The sequence below is a fragment of the Anolis carolinensis genome, chromosome 1 (assembly GCF_035594765.1).
Source record: "Anolis carolinensis isolate JA03-04 chromosome 1, rAnoCar3.1.pri, whole genome shotgun sequence".
NCBI lineage: Eukaryota > Metazoa > Chordata > Lepidosauria > Squamata > Dactyloidae > Anolis > Anolis carolinensis.
Window position 1 is genome coordinate 270798821 of NC_085841.1, and position 26063 is coordinate 270824883.

At 36.2% G+C, this 26063-nt stretch overlaps 1 protein-coding gene across 13 annotated transcripts in view; it reads left to right on the forward strand.

Annotated features, from left to right (window-relative positions):
• plekha7 (pleckstrin homology domain containing A7) overlaps positions 1–26063 on the forward strand; it is a 197015-nt gene that overhangs the window by 146086 nt on the left and 24866 nt on the right. For 7 of the 13 annotated variants that reach the window (XR_010004853.1, XM_062976390.1, XM_062976511.1 and 4 more), the window contains 12 exons: positions 4923–5101; positions 9393–9863; positions 12381–12903; positions 13411–13497; positions 13904–14023; positions 16745–16798; positions 20541–20621; positions 22309–22377; positions 22481–22561; positions 24343–24492; positions 24866–24967; positions 25821–25929. Coding sequence is in view for 12 of the 13 variants with exons in the window: in XM_062976390.1 (XP_062832460.1) it covers positions 4923–5101; positions 9393–9863; positions 12381–12903; positions 13411–13497; positions 13904–14023; positions 16745–16798; positions 20541–20621; positions 22309–22377; positions 22481–22561; positions 24343–24492; positions 24866–24967; positions 25821–25929 (2026 nt within the window). In the remaining variant the exon portion in view is untranslated. The remainder of the gene's footprint in view (positions 1–4922; positions 5102–9392; positions 9864–12380; positions 12904–13410; positions 13498–13903; positions 14024–16744; positions 16799–20540; positions 20622–22308; positions 22378–22480; positions 22562–24342; positions 24493–24865; positions 24968–25820; positions 25930–26063) is intronic. The other 6 variants (XM_008107377.3, XM_008107389.3, XM_008107383.3 and 3 more) reach the window with 4 other exon arrangements.

Sequence of the window (26063 nt, forward strand, 5' to 3'; positions counted from 1 at the left end):
GGAACGGGGAACCCGCATCGTACAGCGCCGTCGCCCATGTGGCCGCAGGTCCATCTAGGAGACTGTAAATCCACGCCACCTTGACATCTTCTTGAGGGAACTCCGTGTGGCGGGCCTCTAGGTACGCCATACACTGGCGATGGAAAACATGAACTTTGGAGGCTTCTCCGGAGAACTTGGTTGGTAACGCCAGAGCAGGGAGACGGGCTCCACGATCCTTCAAGCCTCGAATCTCTCCCTCTTGTTCTCAAAGCTTGTCCCTGATCCGGTTAAATTCATTCTGGGAGATGGTGTAGCTGGCCGGTTGTGGCCCGGCAGGGGTGCCCGCTCCGGCTCCCGGTGTAACAGACATATTGGCCTAGGTTGCTTGGTGCTTTGGGTGGCGGAGTCAAACTGTCACACCCAAGGTTACGGAGCACCAAGAACCAAACACGGAGACCAATAACTATCTAATATCTTTATTAAGGAAATATATAAGAGTAATAAAAACAAGTAAAAAATGTAGTCCAGAAGCAGACCTATCAAATGAGGTCAAATATAGTCCAGAAATGTTTTGTCCAATAAATGATATTAGAGTTCAAAGTTAAATCCCAAACCGAAACACACACTATTGCCAAGCAATAGTGTGGGGAAACGTCCAGGGTCTTTCAGGGTCCAAGGTAAAAAAACCACAACAAAGGTCGAGAGCAAAACTTGATTCTTGGAGCAAGGTCCAAGGCTAGGAACAAGGTGAGGCAATTCTTGAATACTTGGAAAGACAAGGCAGTTCTTGAATACTTGGATTGGCAAAGCAAGGAAGCTGGGGTTGCGGACTTTGCGAAGTCCACACTAGGCTGGAACACGAAATCACTCCTGAAGCTGCTCTGTTGACTCCGCACGGAACCAACCGTGCCAGGCACCTATATCTGGGTCTCGTTTTCCCGCCAAGCAGGTTTCCAGCGTTCTCTTTCCCTAGAGAATGGAAAACGAAACCCAGCTTTCTCCAGATGTGAGACTCCCTAGATTTTCCCAAGGGAAGCATGGCTAATCAGTGTCTTGTTTAGCTGCGATTCTCAGACTCCTGCGAATCTGCTCCCTTTCTCCCCTTTCTGCAGTATAGGACTGTCTCCTGGCAAAAGGAGGCGAGGATTGCTCAAGGTCTTTTTTAATTGCCTCTTGGGCAAAAACATCAACATCAGGCATCTGAAAGGATTCCGGCTGTTGTTGATCCGGAGAAAACCCCATGTTTTCATCCTCATCTGCCACAGGGACACTAGGAGCGGGACTACAAGGCCCATGAGTCATCACAATGTATAGGTAAATAAAGATATTCAAAAATCCAAAAAAGTCCAAAACACTTTGGGTCCCAAGCATTTCAGATAAGACATACTTAACCTTTAACAGGATTGAGCAGGTAAAGTAGAGAACAGTCCACTCACAGAACTATTTAAGATTATTTCAAGACATTCCATAAGATGCATCTTATTTCAAGCATTCAGGATTGGACTATATCAGTTATATGTCCATTAAAAGTTATCCCTCTTTTCATGTATGTAGTACCATAATCTAGACCAGTGCTTCTCAAATTATGCTCCTCCAGGTGTTTTGGACTTCAGCTCTCAGAGATCCCAGCCATCTTACCAGCTGTTAAATATTATGGGTGCTGAAGTTCAAACATCTTGAGGAGCACAGGTCGAAAAACTCTGATCTAGACACTGAAAACTATATGCATACTTGAGCTATTTCTACAGAACTAGTGTTGTTGTTTTAATTACAAGTAGATGCCTGGAGAGGAGCCATACATGGCTTATAGCAGTATGCAGACATGTTCCTACCAATGTCTTTTATATATTAAACTTCTTTGTTAATAGGAAGCAGGATCAATTCCTTCACAGTGCACAAATTTGCTCCTGTTATATACTAGTGGCTAAACAGGTAATAAAACACACATAAAAAGTTACAGAATGTTTCAGCTTTTATATATCTTGTCTCAAAAACTATTTAGTGCAGATTCTCAAAGTTCCAATCATCATCAAGATTGTGGTATGTGGAGAGAAGGGTTTCATCCTTTTCTCCCAAGCTGCAATCTTTGTTTACTCATCATATTTGATATGGCTTACAAATTCTATATAGCATCATATGTAATTTATTGTAGAAAAGGAAGACAGGTATAATAAAATTCATTTTATTGGTTACCTACATCTCCTAATGGCTTGGGAAGGGGCACAACAAAGTCAAAACAAAGCAACATTATTATTATTTATCTATATATATAAAAGGGTAATGAAATTTCGGCCTAGGACAAAACAACAAAACGACACATCCCAGAAACACTAAACTTGGCAGCACAACCCCTCATCTACGCCTCTACGTTCATACAACAAAAAGAAAAGAAAAATAAAGTCCTAATTAAAGGGAGAGAAATAATTGTTTTTATCCAATTGCTGCCAGTTAGAAGGCTAAGCTCCGCCTACTTGGTCTCCTAGCAACCCACTCAGCCCAGGGGACAGGCAGAGTTAGGCCTCACTTACGCCTCTTCCACACTGCCTATAAAATACAGATTATCTGATTTTAACTGGATTATATGGCAGTATAGACTCAAGACCCTTCCACACAGCTATATTACCCATTTAAAATGGACTTAATGTCAGAGGAAAACCTTTACCCTTTATCTTAACTACCACCAATTCCTCAATACTTTATTTCCCATACCACCATACTTCACCACAGCAACGCGTGGCCGGGCACAGCTAGTTATTTACTATATTTCTACCCCGCTCTTCTCACCCGAAGGGGGCTCAGAGCGGCTTACAAATTTGAATGTCGCATTACACATACAGATAAACAAATACAACAACTCAAGCAATAAAAGAGTTTAAACATATAAATACAATAAAACAGATTAAAAACATAGTGCCTAATAGTTATTTGTGCTGTTACATTCAATTCAGATTCCATATTTCACTAATCCCCAAACACCTGTGTCCAAAGCCAAGTCTTTAACTTTTTACTGAAAACCAGGAGGGAAGGGGCCCTGTTGTCACTGGGGAGGGAGTTCCATAGCCAAGGGGCTACTAAGAAGGCCCTGTCCCTCGTTCCCAGCAGTCACACTCGTGAAGGGGGTGGGATTGAGAGCAGGGCCTCCCCAGCAGATCTGAGCACTCTAACTGGCTCATAGAGGGCAATACATTCGGAAATAAAATACATACAATAAAATACATTTATCAAAACACACCATTATAAAAAAAATACATCAGACATAGGGTACAGTGATAATAGAATGTAAATCCAAAACTCATGATTTAGAGTTCACTTTTAAGCCTGCCAGAAGAGATAGGCCTTCAGTGGGTCTTAAAAGGGATAGGGGTACATATCAGCTGATAATTGCTTGACAGTCTCTGAGAGAGGAGGAGGGATAACTAGGGATTTTTCTAGACTGTGCTTGGAATCCCAACAGGTTGGTCTCAGTTCCCTGACTTAGATTAATGATATAGAATTCTATTGCATATTGCATAAAGCTTCTGTGTGGGAAATATACCAACAGTGATAGGATGCTCTTGTGACCATTGGTTTGGAAAATACCAAGTATTTGGGTGAGGTAAATAAATAAATATTATGGATGGCTTCTTGCTTTGGATGTTTAATATGAGGATGTTTACTGCTGCCAACTCATGTATGAGTACATTTTTTGGTGTTGATGTTCCCTGTTTGTGCATAGCCTTGTTGATAAAGAGTTTGTCTTGACTTCAAGGTGTATCATGTTGATGTCCATCTTGCTGTAGCATGCCATTCTAACCCCGTTGTGCTGACTCTTTTCCATTTTCCATACGTTTCTCTGGCGTATGCTTCTTTGCGTGTTATGCCACTGGTAGCATGGCTCATGAATCTGTACAGTAGGACATAGTACTTTATACTAATGGCTCTATCTTGATACTTATTATGATGCTTTAGGGCTTTTTAGTAATTGTTTTGCATAGTTGCATATACCTACCCATTACGTATGGACAATGTTAATAACATCCTACTGAATATACAGTCAAACTTTTCATAACTTTAATCAATCCCTTGTAATTTTGCAACCAACTTTTAACAAGATGTTTGTATAGTGTAATAAAAAATGAAAGTTTTTCTTCCTTTAAAATGATATTTTAAATTGATGACACTATAATTACTTCATATACAGTAGAGTCTCACTTATCCAAGCTAAACGGCCGGCAGAAGCTTGGATAAGCGAATATCTTGGATAATAAGGAGGGATTAAGGAAAAGCCTATTAAACATCAAATAGGTTATGATTTTACAAATTAAGCACCACAACATCATGTTATGCAACAAATTTGACAAAAAAGTAGTTCAATAGGCAGTAATGTTATGTTGTAAATACTGTATTTATGAATTTAGCGCCAAAATATCATGATATATTGAAAACACTGACAACAAAAATAGCTTGGATAATCCAGAGGCTTGGATAAGCGAGTCTTGGATAAGTGAGACTCTACTGTACTTCAAATTCTTCATATAATGATTGATAAAATATATTTACACAATATATCATAAATATATCAAAGGAATGACCAAATAAAACACCTGTTAACCTGTTAGGGTAGTGGATGTAGTAAGTAGAGTGCAGTAGAAAACAGGAATACCATAAGAGATTAGGATGACAAGGAGAGAAATAATTCTACAATGGTGTCACAGTGATACGAAGTAAAAACGGAAACATGCTCTTCCAGAAATTCATTTAGTGAGAAAGCTGCAGTATATTGTTGAATGCAGAAATTGTTGCAGTATAGTCTTACGAGTAACACATCTTTCACTTTGGCTATTTTTTCATTATTTAGCCATTCTGTGGCATTTTAACCACATTTATAAGCACACATGGTTTTTTGAGGGACATCCTCTCTCTTTTAAAGTTATCTAATTCTTCTATCTCTACTCTTACAGGCTGTCCATACAGGTATGAGGGCATATATCTGTAATAAGAGTTCTGTTATTGGCTCTCAGGCAGAGCATTCAGGGATGCGCACATACTACTTTAGTGCAGATACCCAAGAAGATATGAATGGCTGGATCCGTGCTATGAATCAAGCTGCCCTTATGCAAACACGTTCATCACCAAAGAGGTAAGTCCAGGGATTTATGTATGTTTTGTCTAAGTCATAAACTGTGTGTATGCATATGTCTTCCTCTCTATTTCTTTCATTAGCAGTGTTAAAAAGTACTTTTTACATTAAAAATATTCCTAAATGCTCCTGATTTTAAGGTAAGTTTTCTGAATGTGACATACAAAATTGTCTATCAAACCATATTCAATAAGCTATGTTGCAGCATAAGAAAAAAAGAGCTCTGATGGATCTCATAACACAGTAACATGCATAGTATCATGGTGGGGCAGGAAAAAAAATCAAAATTAATACCAATCCCTTACCTAGATGTGATCTCTCTTTGCAATCTGAAAATAACATTACCCCATGTGTTCTGTACCTGCCTTTTTTAACTGTAGGCCAGGAAGGAGTGTAAGCAGTGGCACACTTAGGCTGTGGGCATGAAGTTGAGCATATTAGATGCAGTGACCCTTGCCAACCCGTACATTTTTCATATTTTATCATGTACCTCTGCTGGAGTGCTGGCAACTTGTATTATGTTGGTCATAATTAAATTAATTATGGAACAAGAAATAACCTGATTTTCTTCTATGCTTGTTAAAGCTGATATACTTGTATAATTTACTTGGGTTATCATGAAACTCCATAAATAAATATATTAATGTAATAAAAGGTCAAGCAATTTGCGCATAGATAGATAAGAATTTTTAAAGACACAATAATGGTAATATTATTTTTGATGTTGAACCCAGCACATATACATATTCGAGAGTACTGTATCTGTGTTGGCCATACATCAAAATACAGCAAATCCAAAATCCACAAAATGGTGACGATTACATTGAGCCAAAAACACAAAATACATAATGCAAGCTTTTAAATATTCCCTGGCTTCATCCTCATGCGAAGATGTTAAACGTCATACAGGGGAAAGAAAGTGTTGGTGTTAGAGTCACAACTCTACATTTTGTTTCAAATGTTATTTTGACTGTCAGTTAAGATAATCTGGAGAAGTATCTATGCAAGCAGAGGCCACTGCCCTTCTTGGCCAGGGACAAAATATATTAAAAGACAAGCAATAACAATTCAAACCCATTTGAAGGAGCAAAGTAACTTCTGTTGAGATCTAAGTAGATCTGTTCTGTATGAGGCTAACTACCCCTTTCTTAGGCAGAAAACATTGAATTTTTCAAAAGGTATCTGTACTGGCTTTTAAGTGCTGTACAGGTAAAACTGCCAATTGTAGCCAAAATGAAAGCATTTTCTAACCTTTGCTGGAGCCAGAAACCTTACATTTCAATCCATTAGCGCCCTTTGATTAAAGGTTTCCCTATTGTGGCTCCTTCCAGATCATCTTATCTAACAACAAAAGTAATGTCTTAGCGGAATATAGGCATCTGACTCTAACTTTTCATCTTCTGTATGCTTTTTAATATTTTTGCCTGATGAAGGTGCCTGTGAAGCTTTGAAAGCTTGTATGTTGTATTTTGTACTTTTTAGTTTGCCCAGTAAAGGTTTCACCATTTTGTATAATTTATATTTTATTGTGTTTTGCTGCATGGGAAATATGGATTTGAAGATATTCAGTGTAGTCACACTTTTTCATATTTTTGAGATATCCACAGCTACAGAGTACAGTATTTGATTGCAGAAAACCTTGCTCCTTAACAAAATTTAGAACATTGAAATTAAAATGTCTTAAACTGTAACATATTGGTCCTTCTTCTGAAAAATATAAAACATCAACAAAAAAGTAGTAAAACGGACTATTTTCATTTTCTGAAAAAAATTGTGGTGTCTTGGTTCATTTTTAAAAGGTACAATAAAATAGCTGTATAATTGTATAGTGCATTAATTTCATGCGAAGGTGATAGTTCACATTACAATATTTTTCTAGAGATGTTTAAATATTAAATAACTCTTCATATGTTATTCTGTTTATTACAATTGAATATACTATCTATGTAAATAAATTTTGTTTGGAGATTGATTAATGCATATGTAGTTTTTAAATGATATGTTCAGATGTTCTTGTTGAGATATACCAATACCTTTTGAATTTTGTTTCTCTGAAGAAAATTATTAGACTAATAAGAATAGATAGTACCTTGTATGTTTGTGAAAAGGAAGGATTTTGGAAGGCATTTGTATTGTTTAGAACCACATAAATTGATTATGTGAAATTTTGAGAAGCTTCTAAATCTGATGGGATCAAACTGTACAAGAATACATTTAGCTTTATTTCTTATAGTTAGACAGATATATATATATATATATATATATATATATATATATATATACACACACACACACACACACACACACACACACTTCATTAATAGTACTTTTCATGATTTGTGTATTTTATGACTGCATGCAGTCTTGTTTTTTTCAAAAATATAAAGGCATTAAAATATGTGGTGTAGGACACAAGCTTTCTGTGTCTCAAAATGGCCTTTTGGGGAAGCAGCAGGAGGCTTTGTAATCGTTGTCTAGGAATTTTTCTCTGTAGAAAAGCATGCATAGCCTCTTCATTAATTATCTTTAAGTGGACCATAACACCATTTTTGTTATACTCAGTCTTTTTAATAGACTTTCTGTATGGTATGGCATAAAATACAGAGATATCAGTATTGGTCATGAGATACATTCCAGACTCCATATTGTGGTAATCTATGTATGAACTCAATTGAAATGGGATAAAATATGTGAATCAGCAAATTAGCACTTGCTTGTCGGAATATGTTTTATCTAGGGAAATTTAGATCTAGTCAGAAGATGCTATGGTTTTTTACTTAGAATATGTCTTAATGGATTTTAACTGTGATTTTTTGAAATACTGTTTATATTTAATTTTGTTTTAATGTTTGCATATTTGTATATTTTAAATTATGTGCTAATGCTTTTATGTCAAACCACTGTTAGTCTTCTTTGGGAGAGATAAGCAATAATAATAATAATAATAATAATAATAATAATAATAATAATAATAATAATAATAATAATAATAATAGACATTTGTATCCTTCCTTCCACTCTGGAAATGATACTGTTCCTTTATCCGGGTGGAGGCTTCTAGGGAGTTCTAGATAGAGAAGGATAGTCCATTTTACAGGGAGGGAGTTGAAAGAGGAAAACAATTTCCCCCATTTTCACTGATTATTCCCCCTTCCCACTTCCCATTTCATAAACAAGGGTTGTTTCTACAACTGTGACATAAGTGAGGAGAATAAGACAAATGGGGAAATTGTTTTCCTCCAACACATCCTCCACTCCCATAAAATGGACTATCCTTTTCTTTCTAGCGCCCCCTCATGGCCTCTGTTGAGATAATGGAACAGTACCCTAGAAACTCTAAAAATTGAGAAAGTTAAGGAGTTGAAGTAAAATCACTCCCTCAAAATCTCTTTTCCTTTAGTTGTTTATTCTTTTCCTAGGTAGGCTTAATATTCCCCACAAGAAATAACGCTTAGCATATCTTGTTATGCTTTTCCAGGATGATCACTGAGGAATGTTGTGCCAGGATGAACAGGGAATGATAACCCAATCTAGTATAAAATATTTGTTCTGTAATACTAGCAGTTACTCCTCAAACCATGCATTTAATGGCAAATATTACACCCACTGCAATCAGTAGTACTATAATAATTGACCAAATAGATACATTTTGTAAAAGTTAAGGAATATTAAAATCAGTTTTTTTCCTGAAAGCTGCCTTAATCAATAGCATGAAAAAGCCATGTTTATCTCAAATAGTAGGAGCCCCTGGTACTGTTGGTTGGGTTGCTGACCTGAAGGTTGCCGGTTTGAATCCAACCCAGGGAGAGCGTAGATGAACTCTCTATCAGCTCCAGCTCCGTATGGGGACATGAAAGAAGCTTCTCACAAGGATGGTAAAAACATCAAAACATCTGGGCATCCCCTGGGCAACATCCTTGCAGACAGCCATTTCTCTCACACCAGAAGCAACTTGCAGTTTCTCAACTTGCTCCTGACATGAACAAAATTTACAAATAATAAAATTACATGTTTTCATGCAACAGTATCCCAAATATTATCTGTTATTCCTTAGTGCACTAATTGCATACTTCCAGTATTCAAATAATAACATTTATATTTTTGTTTTCACAAGAAAAGTTAAATGCAAAGGAAAATAGGTTCAATGACCTTCAGTAAAGATGCCTTCTGTGCTACCATGTGTGGTAGACAGCCACTGCCTTCCTTATTTTGAGTATGTAAGAAAATCCTTCGCTCAGTTTTTTCTACTCAAAATAAAGTATTGACTTTAGCTTATTTGTTTTTTCCGTAGAGAAATAGGAAAAATAGACCAGCAAGCTGTTCCCCAGGCTAATCACATTGATGCCTGCAAAGATTGTACAAAATTAGATCTTGCTGATACAAAAGGGAACTATAGAAAATCACCTGAAACCTCTGCATATAATAAGCATGAAGAGAAGAAAAAAACAAGAGAAGATGGACATTATACTATCAGGAAGAACACTGTGGAATCGAAAAGGGAGAAATCTAAACGTCTATTAGAAGTTGGCACATCGAATCCAGAATCAAGTGTGTCTCGATCCCAAACAGCTCCGCCTTTTGAAAAGAATGGAATGCTTTCCAATTCATTAAATGCAAGTACTGGGCCAGTAGAGCAGAATGGTGTCAGTTTGTATAAACGAGGATTTATTCCCAGACCAGTTCAAAATAAGCAAACACAAAGGAAAAACAACATGGCTCATATAGAACACTGGGTGAAAGTCCAGAAAGGAGACACAAAAAGGTTGGTAATAAGCCATGCTTGCCTACTTTATTGTTTAAAAGTTACACATTGGTACCTTGTTTCTTTTTTTACCCACTATCTCTTGGACTTATGATATACGATTTGCATTAATTCTAAGATAAATTTTCTTTAAAAAATATTTTAATAGCCAATACATAAGTGGAAATTAAATGGGCTGGAACTACAGGATCCTGAGAAGAAAGAAAATAGTGCAGTACAGATTCTACAGCATGGATGAGCAACTCCATAGAAGATGAGGGCAAAACCTCTATTTACATGACCTTGGTTGGCCCACATTGCCACAGCACACATCGCATGTGGTTATGATTTTCAGTCTGAAAAAACATTGCTGTGGAGGCCCTTAAGGGATTTATTGAAGGTTTCCAGGAACTGGCATTTGGGGGCTGCATGTATCCCATAGCATCCTCAGTTTTGTTATGCAGTAGTTTGGTGCAAAGTGACAGCTCACTATTTTAGTAAGGTAAAGGTAAAGGTTTTCCCCTGACATTAAGTCTAGTCATGTCCGACTATGGGAGTTGGTACTCATCTCCATTTGTAAGCCAAAGAGCCGGCATTGTCCGTAGACGCCTCCAAGATCATGTGGCCGGCATGACTGCATGGAGCGCCTTTTGTACTACACAATTGTAGCACAGCATCATTAAATCCAACAAGATTAAATTTACCTCCTATTATTTATTTCATGTCAAAAGCATTGCATAACAAATACATTTTAAAATGATGAAAAAAAGGAAATCACAAGCAACTAAATAGTTTTAGACCAAAAGCGGGCAACAGCAACCACATTGTCCGTAGCTTGAAACAACTCCTCCTCCGTTCATGAGGCAGGACATTGTGGGCAAGCGTACATATGCGGAGTTGTTTTTTCAGCTCCACAGTCACACAAGGTAGAGGATTCCTCCAGGTAGTGCCACCTTGCCAAGTTGTCTTTAGATCTGCCCACTCCGCTTCTGAATCTGTTCAGGGACTTCCAAGTTGCCCATTCTTGGTTTGCCCCTGGAGGAAGACCCTCATGGGGGGCCATCCAGTTAGAATTGCCAGGTTTAGCTGCCCAGAGGGACACCCTTGCTGCTGCTGGAGGAACATCAAGAGGAGTGGTGGTTCTCATGAAACCCTTCTTTGATTTGAGTCTGGTGGGAGGAGGCTGATAGTCATGCAGTAGATGGCTTTCACAATGTTTGACCTTATTTCTCTCGCAGTTAGCATCAACTTCCCGTCTCACATCAGGAGGGGCAATGCCAGCTAACTTGTAGAGTTTATCAACAGGTGTAGGTTTAAGGCATCCTGTGCAAAATGTTTTCTCCTGTCAGTGCAAGTTGCTTTGGTTCTTAGATTTTGCATAGTAAACTCCCAATTCCCAGTAAATATTACAGCTTGCAGAGTTCAATCTAGCAGCATGCAGGAAGCCAGGCAAAGCTAGAAGTTATTTTATTGGATGCTTCCTTGGGGAAGATATATTCCCCATGGACAAGAGATTAAAGTGAAACTAGACTTTAGGACCAACAAAAACAAGAAAGGAACTTGTTTGTCTCCTATAAGCTATTTAACCTTTCATGAATACTCATGTTTCTGAATTTGTTAAAAAGGATATTAAGTGGCACCTCATTGTGTTTTATTTTGGCTTTGATTCATAAGTAACAGTTTTTACACCTTGATTGAATCACAGTATCTGATAAATTGTTTTTGGAGAGCTATATCAATCAGAGTAATATTCTCATCTTATTGGTGTACTCTGTGTGGCGTATTTTGGGTAATTTGTTGCCCAACCCTAGTTTCAGTGTTGGTTGCAACTCAAGTGCTATGAGTCTCTGCTTGTTTTCTTCTAGGCAAAAAGAATGTTTCCTTGAATGTTAATTTGGCGGAAAGCCCAGCAGAGTCACTTGATGCATGAAATCAATAACTTCTTAATTGTGCAAAAGATGAGGCTACTTATGTGACATGATGACTTCCTGTTAAATTAGTTAGTCAGGCTCTGAGCTACTTTTCTGTTGAACCAGAATTAATCATTATGCCATGGAGCCAGGTAACAATTCAGTTTCACTTGAGGTAGTACCTTGATTTTGCTTGTTTTTGTGGAAGATACAGGCTTACCTCAGTCAACAAAGCATATATGTTTCTTGGCACTTCTTCTTTAACAGAAAATTTGGTACCAGAGGCAGGGATTCAAACTAGATCTCCTGCAATCTTGGCCCAACATGCAGCTTTTTTAAAAAAAAGTACTGTAGCATTTCTGGTCTAAAACAGATGGAAAATTTAAGGCAATTTAATAACTTGATATAAGTAGTGCTTCCCATGGTGTGAAATTTTCCTTTTGTTAGTTTCACTGATGTTTTGATCAACTGCAGGATCTCTTTGCCAAGAGGCAAAACTAATTTGAGGGTACGCACCATTACAGGTCAGCCTGAAAAAATATACTGATTACTATGGCCAGTAAAATTGAACTATTACTTGTTTATTTCTAAAATTAATTTTGTGGATTTTCACCATTTTCTCATGCAGTCTTGTATCTGATCAGACTCTTATTCGACAAGCACCCAGTCATTCAGTATCCTTTCCTGAAAACTATCATACATTGCCAAAGAATACCAGGCAGCCTTCAGGAAGCTCACCTCCTACAAACCGTAATTTGCCAAGTGACTACAAATATGCTCAAGACCGTGTTAGCCACTTGAAGATGTCCCATGACGAGAGAAGAGCAAATAAAGATGGTACTGTATGGCAGTTGTACGAGTGGCAACAAAGGCAGCAGTTTAAACATGGCAGTCCGACTGCACCTGTTTATATTGGTTCCCCGGACTTTACCGACCGTGGGAAGGGAAGAAGTTCACTAGATGTTCCACGTTCAGTTTCTGTTCCTCCGTCTCCTTCTGATATCCCTCCACCAGGACCACCTAAAATCTTTCCTCCCCGACGACCACATACTCCTGCAGAAAGGGTGACCGTCAAACCACCTGATGAGAGACAGATGATAGATATGCCTTTTGCGGGATCCCCAAGAAAGATTCGAAACCAAACTAGAAAGGTAAATAGCCCATATTACTATATTTTCCTGTTCTACTAGTCAGCTTGTTAATATTACACCACACCACTCAGTTCCTGAGAGTAAAGCTATAGATTGCTTGATAATCTACCAGAATTTTATATATTGGTATTTTCAAGGTCATTTCACCTCTTCCTCAGCAGTTAGGCAGATATAGGTTTAACAACTGGTTAAACTAGAGATAATGTCTGTGGGCCCATTAATAGCCTATGAATAAAATGCAAGTAGTAGTTCATAGAAAGCCTGGGGAGAAAAAAAAAGTTCATTGTAAACTTGTATCAATTACAAATTAACTTAGTTTATTATTTTGGCTTGGCATTTAGGATATCTGCAATAGGATAGGGTATATAGGTCTCAAGAGAAGTTATTTATTTAAATAAGTTCACTCCAGTACAGAAGTTTGGAACTGTGAGTTTGCAATGTGTAAAAAGAGCTAAATATATCTTACAGCTTGAAATATCTGTTCATGGTGCTTTTCCATTTATACAGAACTCAGCACACATAGATAGGCGCTCTATGCCTACAATGGGATATATGACCCATACTGTAAGTGCTCCAAGTTTGCATGGTAAATCGGTAAGTATAAGCATTTACAGTTCCCTTCTCTTTCTACATCCCAGCTGATTCTATTATAACTTCTAAGGATGTCTGAATACAAAATGGTCTTCATTGATTTTTCATGTCTTGTTAATGGGATCAAGTAACTTGAACTTCCTGGCATTAAGGGTGGCCTGTGTTCAACTGCCACTGGAATCATTGTAAGCAGAATTGTTTACTATAGTCAGGAGTAGAATTGGCCTTGCTTTGCTTTTCTGTGTTCTGACATTAAAATACAGTATTCCAGCCAAAGAAAAAATATGGAATAATTGCTAATCATGCCAACTAAACATTTTCTGGACACCTTAGGTGAAGAATTATAGCTACAGTGACTCTCCCTGAAAATCGCTAATTTCCTCTTTACAATGTGTCCAAATACCTACAGCCTGAAGAGCTAACATTGCTTCTCATTCGATTAAGGAGACATCAGGCTAAGTTGGCTAGTATACGAAATTACACAATCGCCCAATTACTGCAGCACTTGCCAACTAATTCCACTTATCAGGTCAGCTGCTGATTGGGTCATCTGTGCTGTACATGGCGTTCTGTGACTCTGCAAATGCTTCTTTGGTGCCATGCTTGAGTCTGTGCTTTCTTGTCCATTCTTCAAGTCTGAATCATTTGTGATTTTACATTGCTCTGGCATGTGCTGGAGATTATGAGCATTTTTAAACTACATGATGCTATGGCATATGATTAACTGCTTTATAAATATTATTTTGCTTTGATTTTTTGTGAATGTTGCTTTTTAAAAAATTGTTCAAAAACAAGCATACTAATTTACAGATTTATTCATTTTGGCTGAAAAAAGTAAGTCCTTCCTATCATTTATGATGGAAGTTGCTTGCTTTATCATATCTTGCTTGTTTTTTCTCTTTCAAACTCTGATATATTAAAAATAAGGGACAGTGTGAATATTACTTCAGCCTTATTTCATTTCCTCATGCATACAATATTGTATCATACTCTGGGTTTTTTTTTCTTTTTGTGATAGACTTGTATATCCAAGGCAGAAGTGTAAAAATAATGCTACTCTTCATAAACCACAATAAGAGAACTTTAGTTTATAGTTTTGTCATTCTAGAAACTGCAATGCATTAGAAAGAGTTGCCTCATAGAGCAGGAAGTGCTAGTCAGATCTGGAGTTGTCTTATAATAGTTGGAGAAATTAATAGCAAATAAATAAATGTGAATATTTGTCCATCATTTCCACTAATTAATTGAGGATTTCCAGTTTAAACATCTTACAGTAAAATGTAGATAAGAAACAAATTGTGTCATTAACAAATTATGCCATGAATTTTGTCATTAATTTGTGTCTTGTCTACATGTTATTATAAGAGCTTTTTAACAGGAGGAATCTGCAACTAAAGAAAGGAAATAATGGACAAAATATTCCGAATGTAAGATTGGGTAAATCAGAATGCAACGAACCTTCATATTAAAATAGGTTTCACCTGACATAATGAATAGAAAATGTCTTAGTCACAGTGGCCTAAATCCAGTTGATCAGCTCAACTAGAGAATGGACGTATTGAATAAATAGCACCTAAGTATTACCAACCAAGTTTCTACTGATTCAATCATTTTATCCTCTTGGGGAACTAACAATTGGATTTAGGAGCCCTCAGTGGCACAGCGAGTTAAACTGCTGAGCTGCTGAATTTGTTGGCCGAAAGGTCGGCAGTTCGAATCTGGGGAGCTGGGTGAACTCCTACTGTTAGCCCCAGCTTCTGCCAACCTAGCAGTTCGAAAACATACAAATGTGAGTAGATCAATAGGTACCACTCTGGTGGGAAGGTAACGGCGCTCCATGCTGGCCACATGACCTAGGAGGTGTCTACGGACAATGGCGGCTCTTCAGGTTAGAAATGGAGATGAGCACCTACCCCCAGTCGGACACGACTCGACTTAATGTCAGGGGCAAACCTTTACCTTTACCTTTAAACTATCATAGTGAATCATAGAGTTGGAAGAGTCCACAAGTGTCATCCAGTCCAAATTTCTGCCATGCAAACACACAGTCCAAACACTCCCAGCAGATGGCCATCCAACCTCTGTTTAAAAATCTCCAAAAGAAAGAGAGTCCACCACACTCCAAGGCAGTGTGTTCCATTGCTGAACAGCTCTCACCATCATGAAGTTCTTTCTAATATTTAGGATGAATCTCATTTCCTGCAGTTGGAAAGTTTAAGATGGGTATTGATTTGGATATATAATCAGATTTAAAACATAATATTTGTAACAGTTTTTAAAATTAACTTGATTTAATTCAGATTTTAATTTATATTAATAGAACAAACGTAAACATTATAAAAGGAAGTGTAAAGAAAAGGGTGTTAAATGGAGAGTGGAAAGAGTAAGAAGAGTAAGAATGTGAATCAATGCATATAGAATTTACCAAATCTCAGTTTATGGGAATGTCATGTATCTATTTATTTATTTAAAACATTTATATTCCACCCTTCTCACCCCGAAGGGGACTCAGAATGGAGCACAATATATATACGGCAAACATTCAATGCTAGAACATAAAATAAACCATAAATATACATACATGTGTAGTGTGTATGTATCTACAATAGTTACAACTTGTTATGAATCACGTGTAGGGAAAAATGAATAGTGGTTGTCCACCTTTCTGCAAACTGGAATTGTTTACTAATTGTACAGTTGCAAGATCACTAACTAGGTGAGATGTAGTTCAAAGAAACATACATTAACAGTTTTCATTGAAATGGAAAACTAATCAAAATTACTCATTTTCTTTCATGTAATGAAATATTCTTCAAGGAAGGCATATTTTAAGTGATAAATGAAATTTACTGAAAACGATAGATATTTGCAAAATAGTGAACTATGAAGAGGTTATGAAAATTCTTTATTGGGGTAGTTTTAACCATGACAATTTTAGTGTATTAGATAGCACCATTACTTTCTCCTAAAAGTACCTTTGTTATTTAAAATAATTTTATAGACCTGTGAAAAGGAAAATAATTTGTTGTCTTCATATTTGGAGGATAACTGAAAGTGATAGATTGCCCTGTTGCTGCACTTTGAACATTTCTCATTCACCCATAAACATTAGTGGTAATATTTATAATATTCTGATTTTCCTAGTTGGCTATGCTTTTGCTGACATTTCCAGAACTATTTGCCAGATAGTAATCAAGTCCAATAATGTGATACATTGTGTTGTATTATTGTTATGTACTTTCTTTTTCAGGCTGATGATACCTATATCCAGTTGAAGAAAGATCTTGAATATTTGGATCTGAAGGTAAAACATGACAAAATATCATTGTAGTAATTCACCTTTGTTGTTTCATATTATCTTATAATACTCAGTTTTTGTATTAATTGAAATTCAGATCCCCGCTCCCTTACAAACTATATAGGAGAAAGTAAAATTCAACCTGTTTCTTTCAGCAGGTTCTAAAGAATTTATTGCATTAATTGTAAATAGCTTTTAGTCATACTTGGGGTAGGATAGGCATGATCTCCATTTTGGCCGATTTCTAGATGTTCCCTCAATCTTCAAAAGGTATTAGGGACTGCAGATCAGATAGAGAACACAATAAATCAATTGTGCACTAGTGGAATTCTGGTTAGAATTTCCAAATTCTTTCCATTGTAAATTAATTAGCAAATTGTAAGCACTTCTAAGAAAGAATACTATCATATCACAGCCCATTTGTAATAATGTCTAAAATGTTTCTCATGATAACAATTTTTTTATTATTCATTTGTTTGTTTGGAATATTTGTATCCTATTTTTCTGATACAAGCCACCAAACAGCTTATAAGACAAAATCCTAGCAACCACCACCACATGGATATTAATGTATAAACAGCAATATTTAAAAATTAACATAACTGAAAACTAAACTATACTGAAAAGGGAAAGTATCAAGTTAACATTTTTTCTTTGTCTTGATGCCTGCTTTTCTCAGCAATTTGGTTTGTGAGAAAGAGTTAAACTGGGTTAAAAAAATTAAATTCAAAATTACATTGTCTCTCTGTGTGTGCACGCACACCCTCAAATTGCCTGTTGACTTATGGTGACCCCATGAATTTCATAGCATTTTCTTAGGCAATGAATAATCAAGGGTGTATCAAGAAATAAAATTTTAAGATTTTGAAAAGAACTGGGATAAACTTAGTACAGCAAGTCTTAGATTGCAGGTACACTAGAATTAATGCAGTTTGACACAATTGTAATTGCCATGGCTGAATCCTAGATAATCATGTGAGGTCTTTATCCTCCTCTGCCAAAAAAGTGCTGGTACCTCAGCAAACTACATCTCACAGGATTCCATAGTTTTGATCCATAGCAGTTCAAGTGGTATCAAACTGCATTCATTGTATGTTGTAGATGCACCCTTAGCTAACAACCAGACTGGTGCTATTTTGAACCATTTCAAAGGTCTTCATGCTTTTTGGAGTTTGTAGTAAACCAGTGTGGAGTTTTCACAACATGAATCACTACATTAAGATCATTCTTTTGAGGCCAAGAACATGTTCTTAACTTGATAAAAGGTGTTTCTGGCCATGAATAGCATTTATGTGTCAATTTACAGGGACAATCTCGTAGCACTCTCCCACTGTGAACCAAGTCTGTCAAGATCAGTGCAGTCTCACTTAAAAGTGACCTAATAAGCAGTTAAACCCTATACCTTTAATATCTGCATGTTGTTTGGCCTGAATCGTTTTGCTGGCAGACAGCCACCCATTCTTTGCTTTTAGGTACCTGTTTAGTGTGTGGAAGAATCCACCTCTGAATTATTCTTCTCCTAATTTTGAAGTCCCACTTGGTATGTGTGTACAGTATGTGACTCCAAGTTACACCGGTCAACTTATAGTGACTGCATGAATTGCATTGGAGGGGGGGGGGGGGGGTGGGCAAAGATTATTTTAAAGGTGATTCTGAAATATATCTTACAGCACCTGTTGGTGGTGTCCCGTGTAAATGTAAATCAGAGCCGACCGCTTCGTTATCAGGTCTGACATATCCTTCATTGATATGTCATACCCGTAGCACTATGCAATTTTATATATATCAAGGATTAGGAAATGAACTTTCCAGATATTATTGAACTCCTATAAACTCAGCCTCCAGAGTTAGTAATCTGGAATTATGCAATTTGTAGACCAACAGCACTTGGAATGTAGGTCTTTGGGGTACATAGGACTGTAGCTTTAGATTGTGACCCAGTGGGTTACATCTAGTGATGAAAGTGTTTCTGTCAATGAAATCAGAGATTGGACAATCTACTTTCTGTACATGCCCCCCCCCAACACCCAAAAATCCCTGTTCCAGAATGCCAGGATTCCCTCTGGAACCTGTTTCAAGTTGTTGAAGTTTGGAGGAGTGGGAAAAATCTGTGCTTTAGTACAACTTTGACTTTAGGCCTTAGAACATTGTAAATATAGAGAAATTTTTATCATCAACCTTGAACACACAAACACACACCCTTTTAGTTGTTTAGACAACAGCACTGCTTGTAACACACTCTTGTAATGTAGTAAACCTAATGTTCAGCTTCATCATATGTTTAATACATAGCATTCTTGGAAGAATATTGCTTTTAGAAACAGCTGCAGTATTACTGATTGTGTGACTATTGAGTTTTAAAGTACCTCAGTTGCTATTCCTTTTGTTATGACATTTTGAAGAATGGTTCAGTTTATATGCTGCAGAGAATATAACCAATTGCTAAACTAAAACATATTCACGCTACCATGGGGTCTCGCCAGCTGAGGTTTGCTCATATTCTCCTATTCAAACAATATTGATGTGCTTAGAATGAGAACGAGTGAAGTAAAGGTGCCGAGAAGAATACACAAGAAGTAATTTACCTGTGAGTAGTTTTCAAGAGCTTTGAATTTGGAGGACATGCTCTATACTGCTGAAGGGACCTTAGGTATGGAAAGTGTACCTCTCTATATATAACTTTCATTTTAAATGTACTGTTACTAAATCTCCATCAAGGAGACTTTTCATGAACAAAGGACTACTGAAAAGTTCATTTACAGACGAGCATTAGCCTCGGAGTTTTCAGAGTCCTACCAGCCTTCCTCATTTTGAAACTCAGACTGAAGAGATCCAGGTTGTTGATGGCCATCTATTCTCTGTCAGATGTTCTTGCATTTTCCACCCTTTTGAGTGTGGGAAGATTCAGTCATCTTCAGTGCAGTAGTTATCTGTTAGGGTATTGTGTGTCTTTTATTGCCAGAAACCCCGTGTAGCCAATCGCTCCTTAGACCCCAATAATGTCTGCTTGTATGTATCCCTCTTTGAAAAAGTATATGATAATATAGGGGACCTTAGTATGTGCTGGTGTTTAATTCTATTACCCTCCATGGATACCAAAATCCATGGATGATCCAGTTCCATTATGTACAATGTAAAATGGCATCCCTTATATAAAATGGCAAAATCTAGGTTTGCTTTTTAGATTTGTTTCCAAATACTTTCAAGTTGTGGATGGTTGAAACTGTGGATACTGAGGACCAGTTGTGTGTATGAGTTTCCTTTTTGTTCATTGGAGCAGAATGGCAGAGCATGCAATTCACAGAAAAATGTTTTTTATAAATTAGTAGTCAGAACAAACTATCATACTTAATGGCATTTTTCATTTAAACATATATGACCAGACATGTAAAAAAGCAGCTTAAGACAATGAAGTACATTTTTACCAAAATGACGTTTTTAGAATTTGGAATCCCTGTACAGCAGTACACTCAAGCGTCAGAAAGTAGCAATTACCAAAAAACTTAAGTTATGATTTCTAAGGTGTTTATCAGGTCATAGAAAAGATCATATGAAAAGGAAAGAAGTAGTATGCCCTCTTTCATTTTTTTGAAATTAGTGTTAGGTAACAAAATACAATATATGCAGTAATCAGCAAAAAACATATATATACAAAAATTATATATATTTTCTGATTAGTTTGTTCACTGGCTTTTGTTGTCAACTTTCCTCTATAACAAGATATGTATTAAAATTTTGTTTGAAACAGATAAAAAATAATGGACCTCTGATCAACATGGTTTACAAAGTGCTAAAGAGCTCAGCACAAGGGTTACTGTCCAGTATAAATGTAAGAGTGCCTGTACCGGGAAATGTAGCCATCCCATTGCTTTCTCAAGTGGCAATCAGTGTTTAAATGGCTAAGCATTCACAGGTGTTTCATGTGTGTACAGCACCACAGCTTTCTGCAACTGTTCTTGGAGGCTTTGTGCAATATTATTGGCTGGCCTGATAGTGCTTGGTTTCATTTTCTCATGTGTTGGAAACTAGTGATGGTGATTCCATTTCTATATTTATGAAATTATGAAGCATGCTGATTATATTTGATTTTGCTGCTTTGACAATCAGTTAATTTTACATGTACTGTTACGTAATATAATTGCATATATTCTTCTTCATATTGCTGTATATTCTTTAGATTTCAGAAAGGTCCCTTGCTTGCACATTTGTTGTTTCCCCAGTTATTTTTAGTCTGTTCATGTCAATGTTTAGTATGTCTCAATTACATGTTTATCTTAAATTTTTGCTGAAGTCATAAAATATTTCAGGGTTAATTTTTTAATATAAAAAGTTGTTTTACTCTAGTGGAAAACCCCATCTAAATCTAGATATTGCCAAAAGGCAACAAGCCGTCCTGTTTTTGATGATCTGGCTTCCATTTTATCAGTTTACAATGATGGGAACTTGAAGATGGAGCTGGGACAAATTTATGGTAAATAAAACTAATAATAGTACTAATCCTAGCATACATATCTATAGCGCTTTCTGTATGTTCAAAGCGCTTCACATCCATTATCTCATTAGCTTGCAAATATCGAATATGGCAGATTGCCATTATAAGATCCACTATGTTGAAATGTATTTCCAGCTGAAAAATAGCAGTTGCTTGGGGCTACAATTGACTTCATGGATGAGGGAGAATTTGACTGGTTATTTCCCATCCCCTTCACCATGATCTTAGGGTCTACATTATAGTCTCGTGTCTTGATTGTTGCCTCCAAAATTGAGTTACATTTTTAGAATCCTTTATATAGTCCGTTGTGGCATTTCCTGAAAGTGATTTCATGCAGTGTTCCGATATCTTACCACATTTTAATTGAGGTATGGTCTAGTGTTTCTTACTTTGGGAAAAGGAATATTTCATTTCCAAAAAATGGAATTACTCTTCACTTTAATGATAACATCACTTATGTATGTAATGTATAAAAATGTAAATGTATACTCACATATATGGTTACAGTATGAGCAAGAATCAGCAGCAAAGAGCTGCTGATCTTTGGAAATATGAAAATGTTTTTAAAATATATTTTTGAAAAAAATAAGAATAACCTTCCCCAAAAATGGACCACAATTATTAACGTTTTAGATATAAATATTCAGGATCCATATCCAGTGCTTTCCTTTGATGAACAGATAGACTCCAACATGTTTTGTTCTTGTTTGTGGTTATATTCAAACGTTTTGTTTAGGATCCCTATGTAATAACCATCATATACATGGAGAGTGGGCAGCAGTACATGCTGGATTGCATCATTTGTTTATAATACATACTGTTGAAATGGGTTTTGTGAGGTAACATAAGATGGTCTGTTTTAAAAGACAACAATCTTTAAGTAATATATTTGTAATAATGGTATTAGTAAATTATTCTATACATTTGGAATAAATAATTAAAGGGTTTCCTGAGTTGAGTTGCATATGTTTCTTCCCAGTTATGACTTCTAATTTTGCTGTTAAATCTCACATCTTTTTGAAAGATGACAGGGCGTGATACAATAAAGGAACGCAATGCAAAACCTATCAAAATAGGAGAAAGTGATGTTGATGTAAGTATTGAACATAAGTTGCAAAGGATTCGGTTACATTTCTGATCCAACATAATCCAGCACTTTAATTGATCTAAACTTCTACAAATGTATATTTTTATAGGTGAAACTAAGTGTTTTCTGTGAACAAGACAGGATTCTGCAAGATCTAGAAGACAAAATAAGAGCTCTGAAGGAAAACAAAGTAAATACTGCAGTTTCTACCATTTCCTTTTACGTGTACTAGGTGATACAATTGAAATATGAAAATCATTTGATAAGTTGTAGTTGCTTATTTCAAATAGCATGCCCAGTTGTTGTGCTCATTGTGAGAATACAGATTATTAAATACCATAATTTAGTACATATATAACATGTGCCAAAGTGTTTATATTCCCAATCCAGCTGGTTTGCAAAGTGCTAAAGAGCACTTTGAAAGAAGATAAGAATGATTCTATACACCTTCTAAAATATATCTATCTGAATAAGAACAATGATCAAAATAGAAGTAATTATAACATCACCAGTAATTTATCAGAGCAAAAGGACTCAAAAACTGAGGTGTGGCTAGTAACATCAGTAGGTTGGATTTGAAATTAAAAATAAGTGAAAAGGAAAAAATGTTTAATTTGCTTTACTGCATTTTCCCTATAACATTGTCAGAAAGTGAAAGTGGTTGAGAAATGGAAACTAGTTATTGCATCATTGAGATCCCTCAAAAATTATCTCATAGATGGACTCATACCAGAAAGACAATCTTTCAGAGATACTGATCCTAAACTATTTAGGATGTCATTGTTCAACTCCAGTACTTAAATCGTACGCAGAAATACTTTTTTTAACTTAATTTAGTTTTAAGAAACAACAACAGTCTACTGCATTTTAGACTAATTGTCTCTTCTGAATCATTCTCTGGGCTTTTAAAGAGCATTTTGCAATAATGTCTGATACAGCCAATGTGGTAGAATTCAAAAACATAGCTATGTTAGTCTGGATCAGTATGCAAAAGGATTGTGTAGCACCTTTGAGTCTAAGACCCCATCCACACTGCTATATAAAATCCGTATTATTTGCTTTAGACTAGAGTATATGGCAGTGTTGACTCTTACACTGCCATAATGTGGATTCTCTCCTTTGATAATCTGGACTATATGGCAGTGTAGAAGGGGCCTGAGTGAAAGAAATTGGTATGGTAAGCTTTTGTAGACTGCTTCATCACATGCATGGAGTGAAGTGTTTAGAAACAACTATTTATACCTTTGAATGAAGAAGTTGTATGCATGTTACCAAGTTCTTTCTCTCAGGCCCCTTCTACACTGCCATATAATCCAGATTATCAAAACAGATAATCCACATTATCTTCTTTGAACTGGATTATATGAATCAACACTGCTATATAATCCAGTTCAAAGCAGATAATCTGGCTTTTATATGGCAGTGTAAAAGGGGCTTCAGTCTCAAAGGTACTACAAGAGCAAAATTATGGATTTTGATATGATTCATGGATAAATTGAGGGTTATTCTATGGAGAGGGAAAAGCATCCGCTGTCCCAACTACCACTGCCTTTTACCCAGCCAAGTATTCAGAAAGGCCAGAAAGAGCACTGTGGTGCAAAGAGTAAAGGCAGTTGGTGCTTCTTTAAAGTTCTCCCAAAATAGGCTGAGTTTTTGCCTTTTCCCATTCTGTCCAGAGAAAGGGAAAGTTCTTTTTTATATAAAAGTGTAGGTACAGTGCTCACATTGATCCGTGGATAAATGGACCAGGTTTTGGGGGTTGATTTTTTTGACTAAAATTTCTGGACTTCTACACATGTATATAGAGTGTTTTAACAAAGAATTAAAATAAAGTAGGTTATATATATATATATATATATATATATATATATATATATATATGCATTTCCAGTACCAATGTGTTATAAACATGCATTCACATTTATTTTACATTTTACTAAATATGTTGTTTTTAAAAAAATGTTTATTTAGGATCAGTTAGAATCTGTCTTAGAAGTGTTGCACAAGCAGATGGAACAATACAAAGATCAGCCACAACATACAGAAAAGATTTCATACCAGCAGAAACTTTTGCAAGAGGATCTCATACACATCCGAGCTGAAATTTCCAAAGTATCTACTGTAAGTAATTGGTGTTCCTAGAAATTGATCGGTTAAGAGTTAACTTCTGAGAAAAATGACTTAGCACTCAAGCATTCCATTGCAATGTCTAAATCTGGTTTACTGAAATAGGTTAAGGCCACACTGAAGCAATTCTTGCATTGTTTGCAGCCTGATTGATAATTATTTTTAATCACATATACTTTGGCTACATAAAATAAAAGTATTTGTGTTTTCTGCTTATTTTCCATGCCCACTCCCTTTTGTCTAAGTATATGTACCTTTAGAAAACATCCTGATTGTATTGTAAATCACTTCAGAGTAAGTATCCTTGTGGTCTATACTTTCCCTTAAACTATTAAACATTACTTTACAACTTTAATTTTGTTAATAGGAAATGGAAAATGCCTGGAATGAGTATCTGAAATTGGAAAAAGATGTAGACCAGCTGAAGCGAGCCTTACAAGAACAGATGAACCGATTATTTTTATCTCAGGTGAGGCTCTTTTTAAAGCTGAGACTCAACTAGGTTTTGTTTAATTTGTCAGCACAACAGGGCCAGCTTACACCAATAACTGCGTCAATGAACATAAGGTTATCTGAACCTTGCAGCCTGCCTTCAAAACCCTGCTGTCTAATACATCAGTAAATGCTATTATGTTGATACTATACCGGGGCCCGGGCCTTCTTTGTGGTATAACTATATTTGGAGGACATTTTGTCTTGCAGAAGTGATCTTTAGTAGGATTTTTAAGGACTTGTTTACTCCATTTAGTTGATTTTAGTATATTATATTTTTATCTCCGGTTTTATCTTATGATGCTGGTATATTAATAGTGACAGTACTGCATATGTTGTACCCTCCTTTGTGAATCGTGTTGCTTTAAAAATGAAGAAAGAAACCTCTTAAATGATTTTTTTTTTAAGCCTGCACGTACAATATTATCTTTTAATCTACAAGCTATTTATAGTTTTCCTTTAAGAAAACCCAGAATCTCTGGACATTGCTTAGTTCTCTCATCTTTCACCTTTCAGAACAAATTTCACATTACATATAAATACAGTAATCTTTTTCCTCTGAAAAACATGATGTTTTCAGGACAGTGTAAGTAAGAGTAAAGAAGTATGTGGAAAGAGCAGTGGGGGAAGCAGCAGCAATGTTTTCTAGACTTTAAGGACAGAAGAAACAGCTTTTGTTTCCTTTCAGTGTGGCACCAATGCTTTTTCATAGGACCTTTAAAATATTTAATGGTGTTAGCTATTTTGTATGTACATAACCAATATTGATTCTCTACCTTTTTTCTGCATTTACTATCCCACCTCACAACCTTGTCTTTACTCATTAATAGGAGAAAGCTCAATTACAAAAAGATTTGTGGAGAATTGAAGATGTTACAGCTGGCCTAAGTGCTAATAAATCCAACTACAAAGTCATCATAGAGTCTATAAAGAACCCAGGTAAGAAAAGCTTGATGCAGAATTACACATTTTAATCTATTCAACAGAATATTTCAAAGTATTCTGAATTAAGTTTCGGTGAAGTCTGGTAAACATATTGGTCTCTTGGACTATTTCTACATAGTACTTTTGGA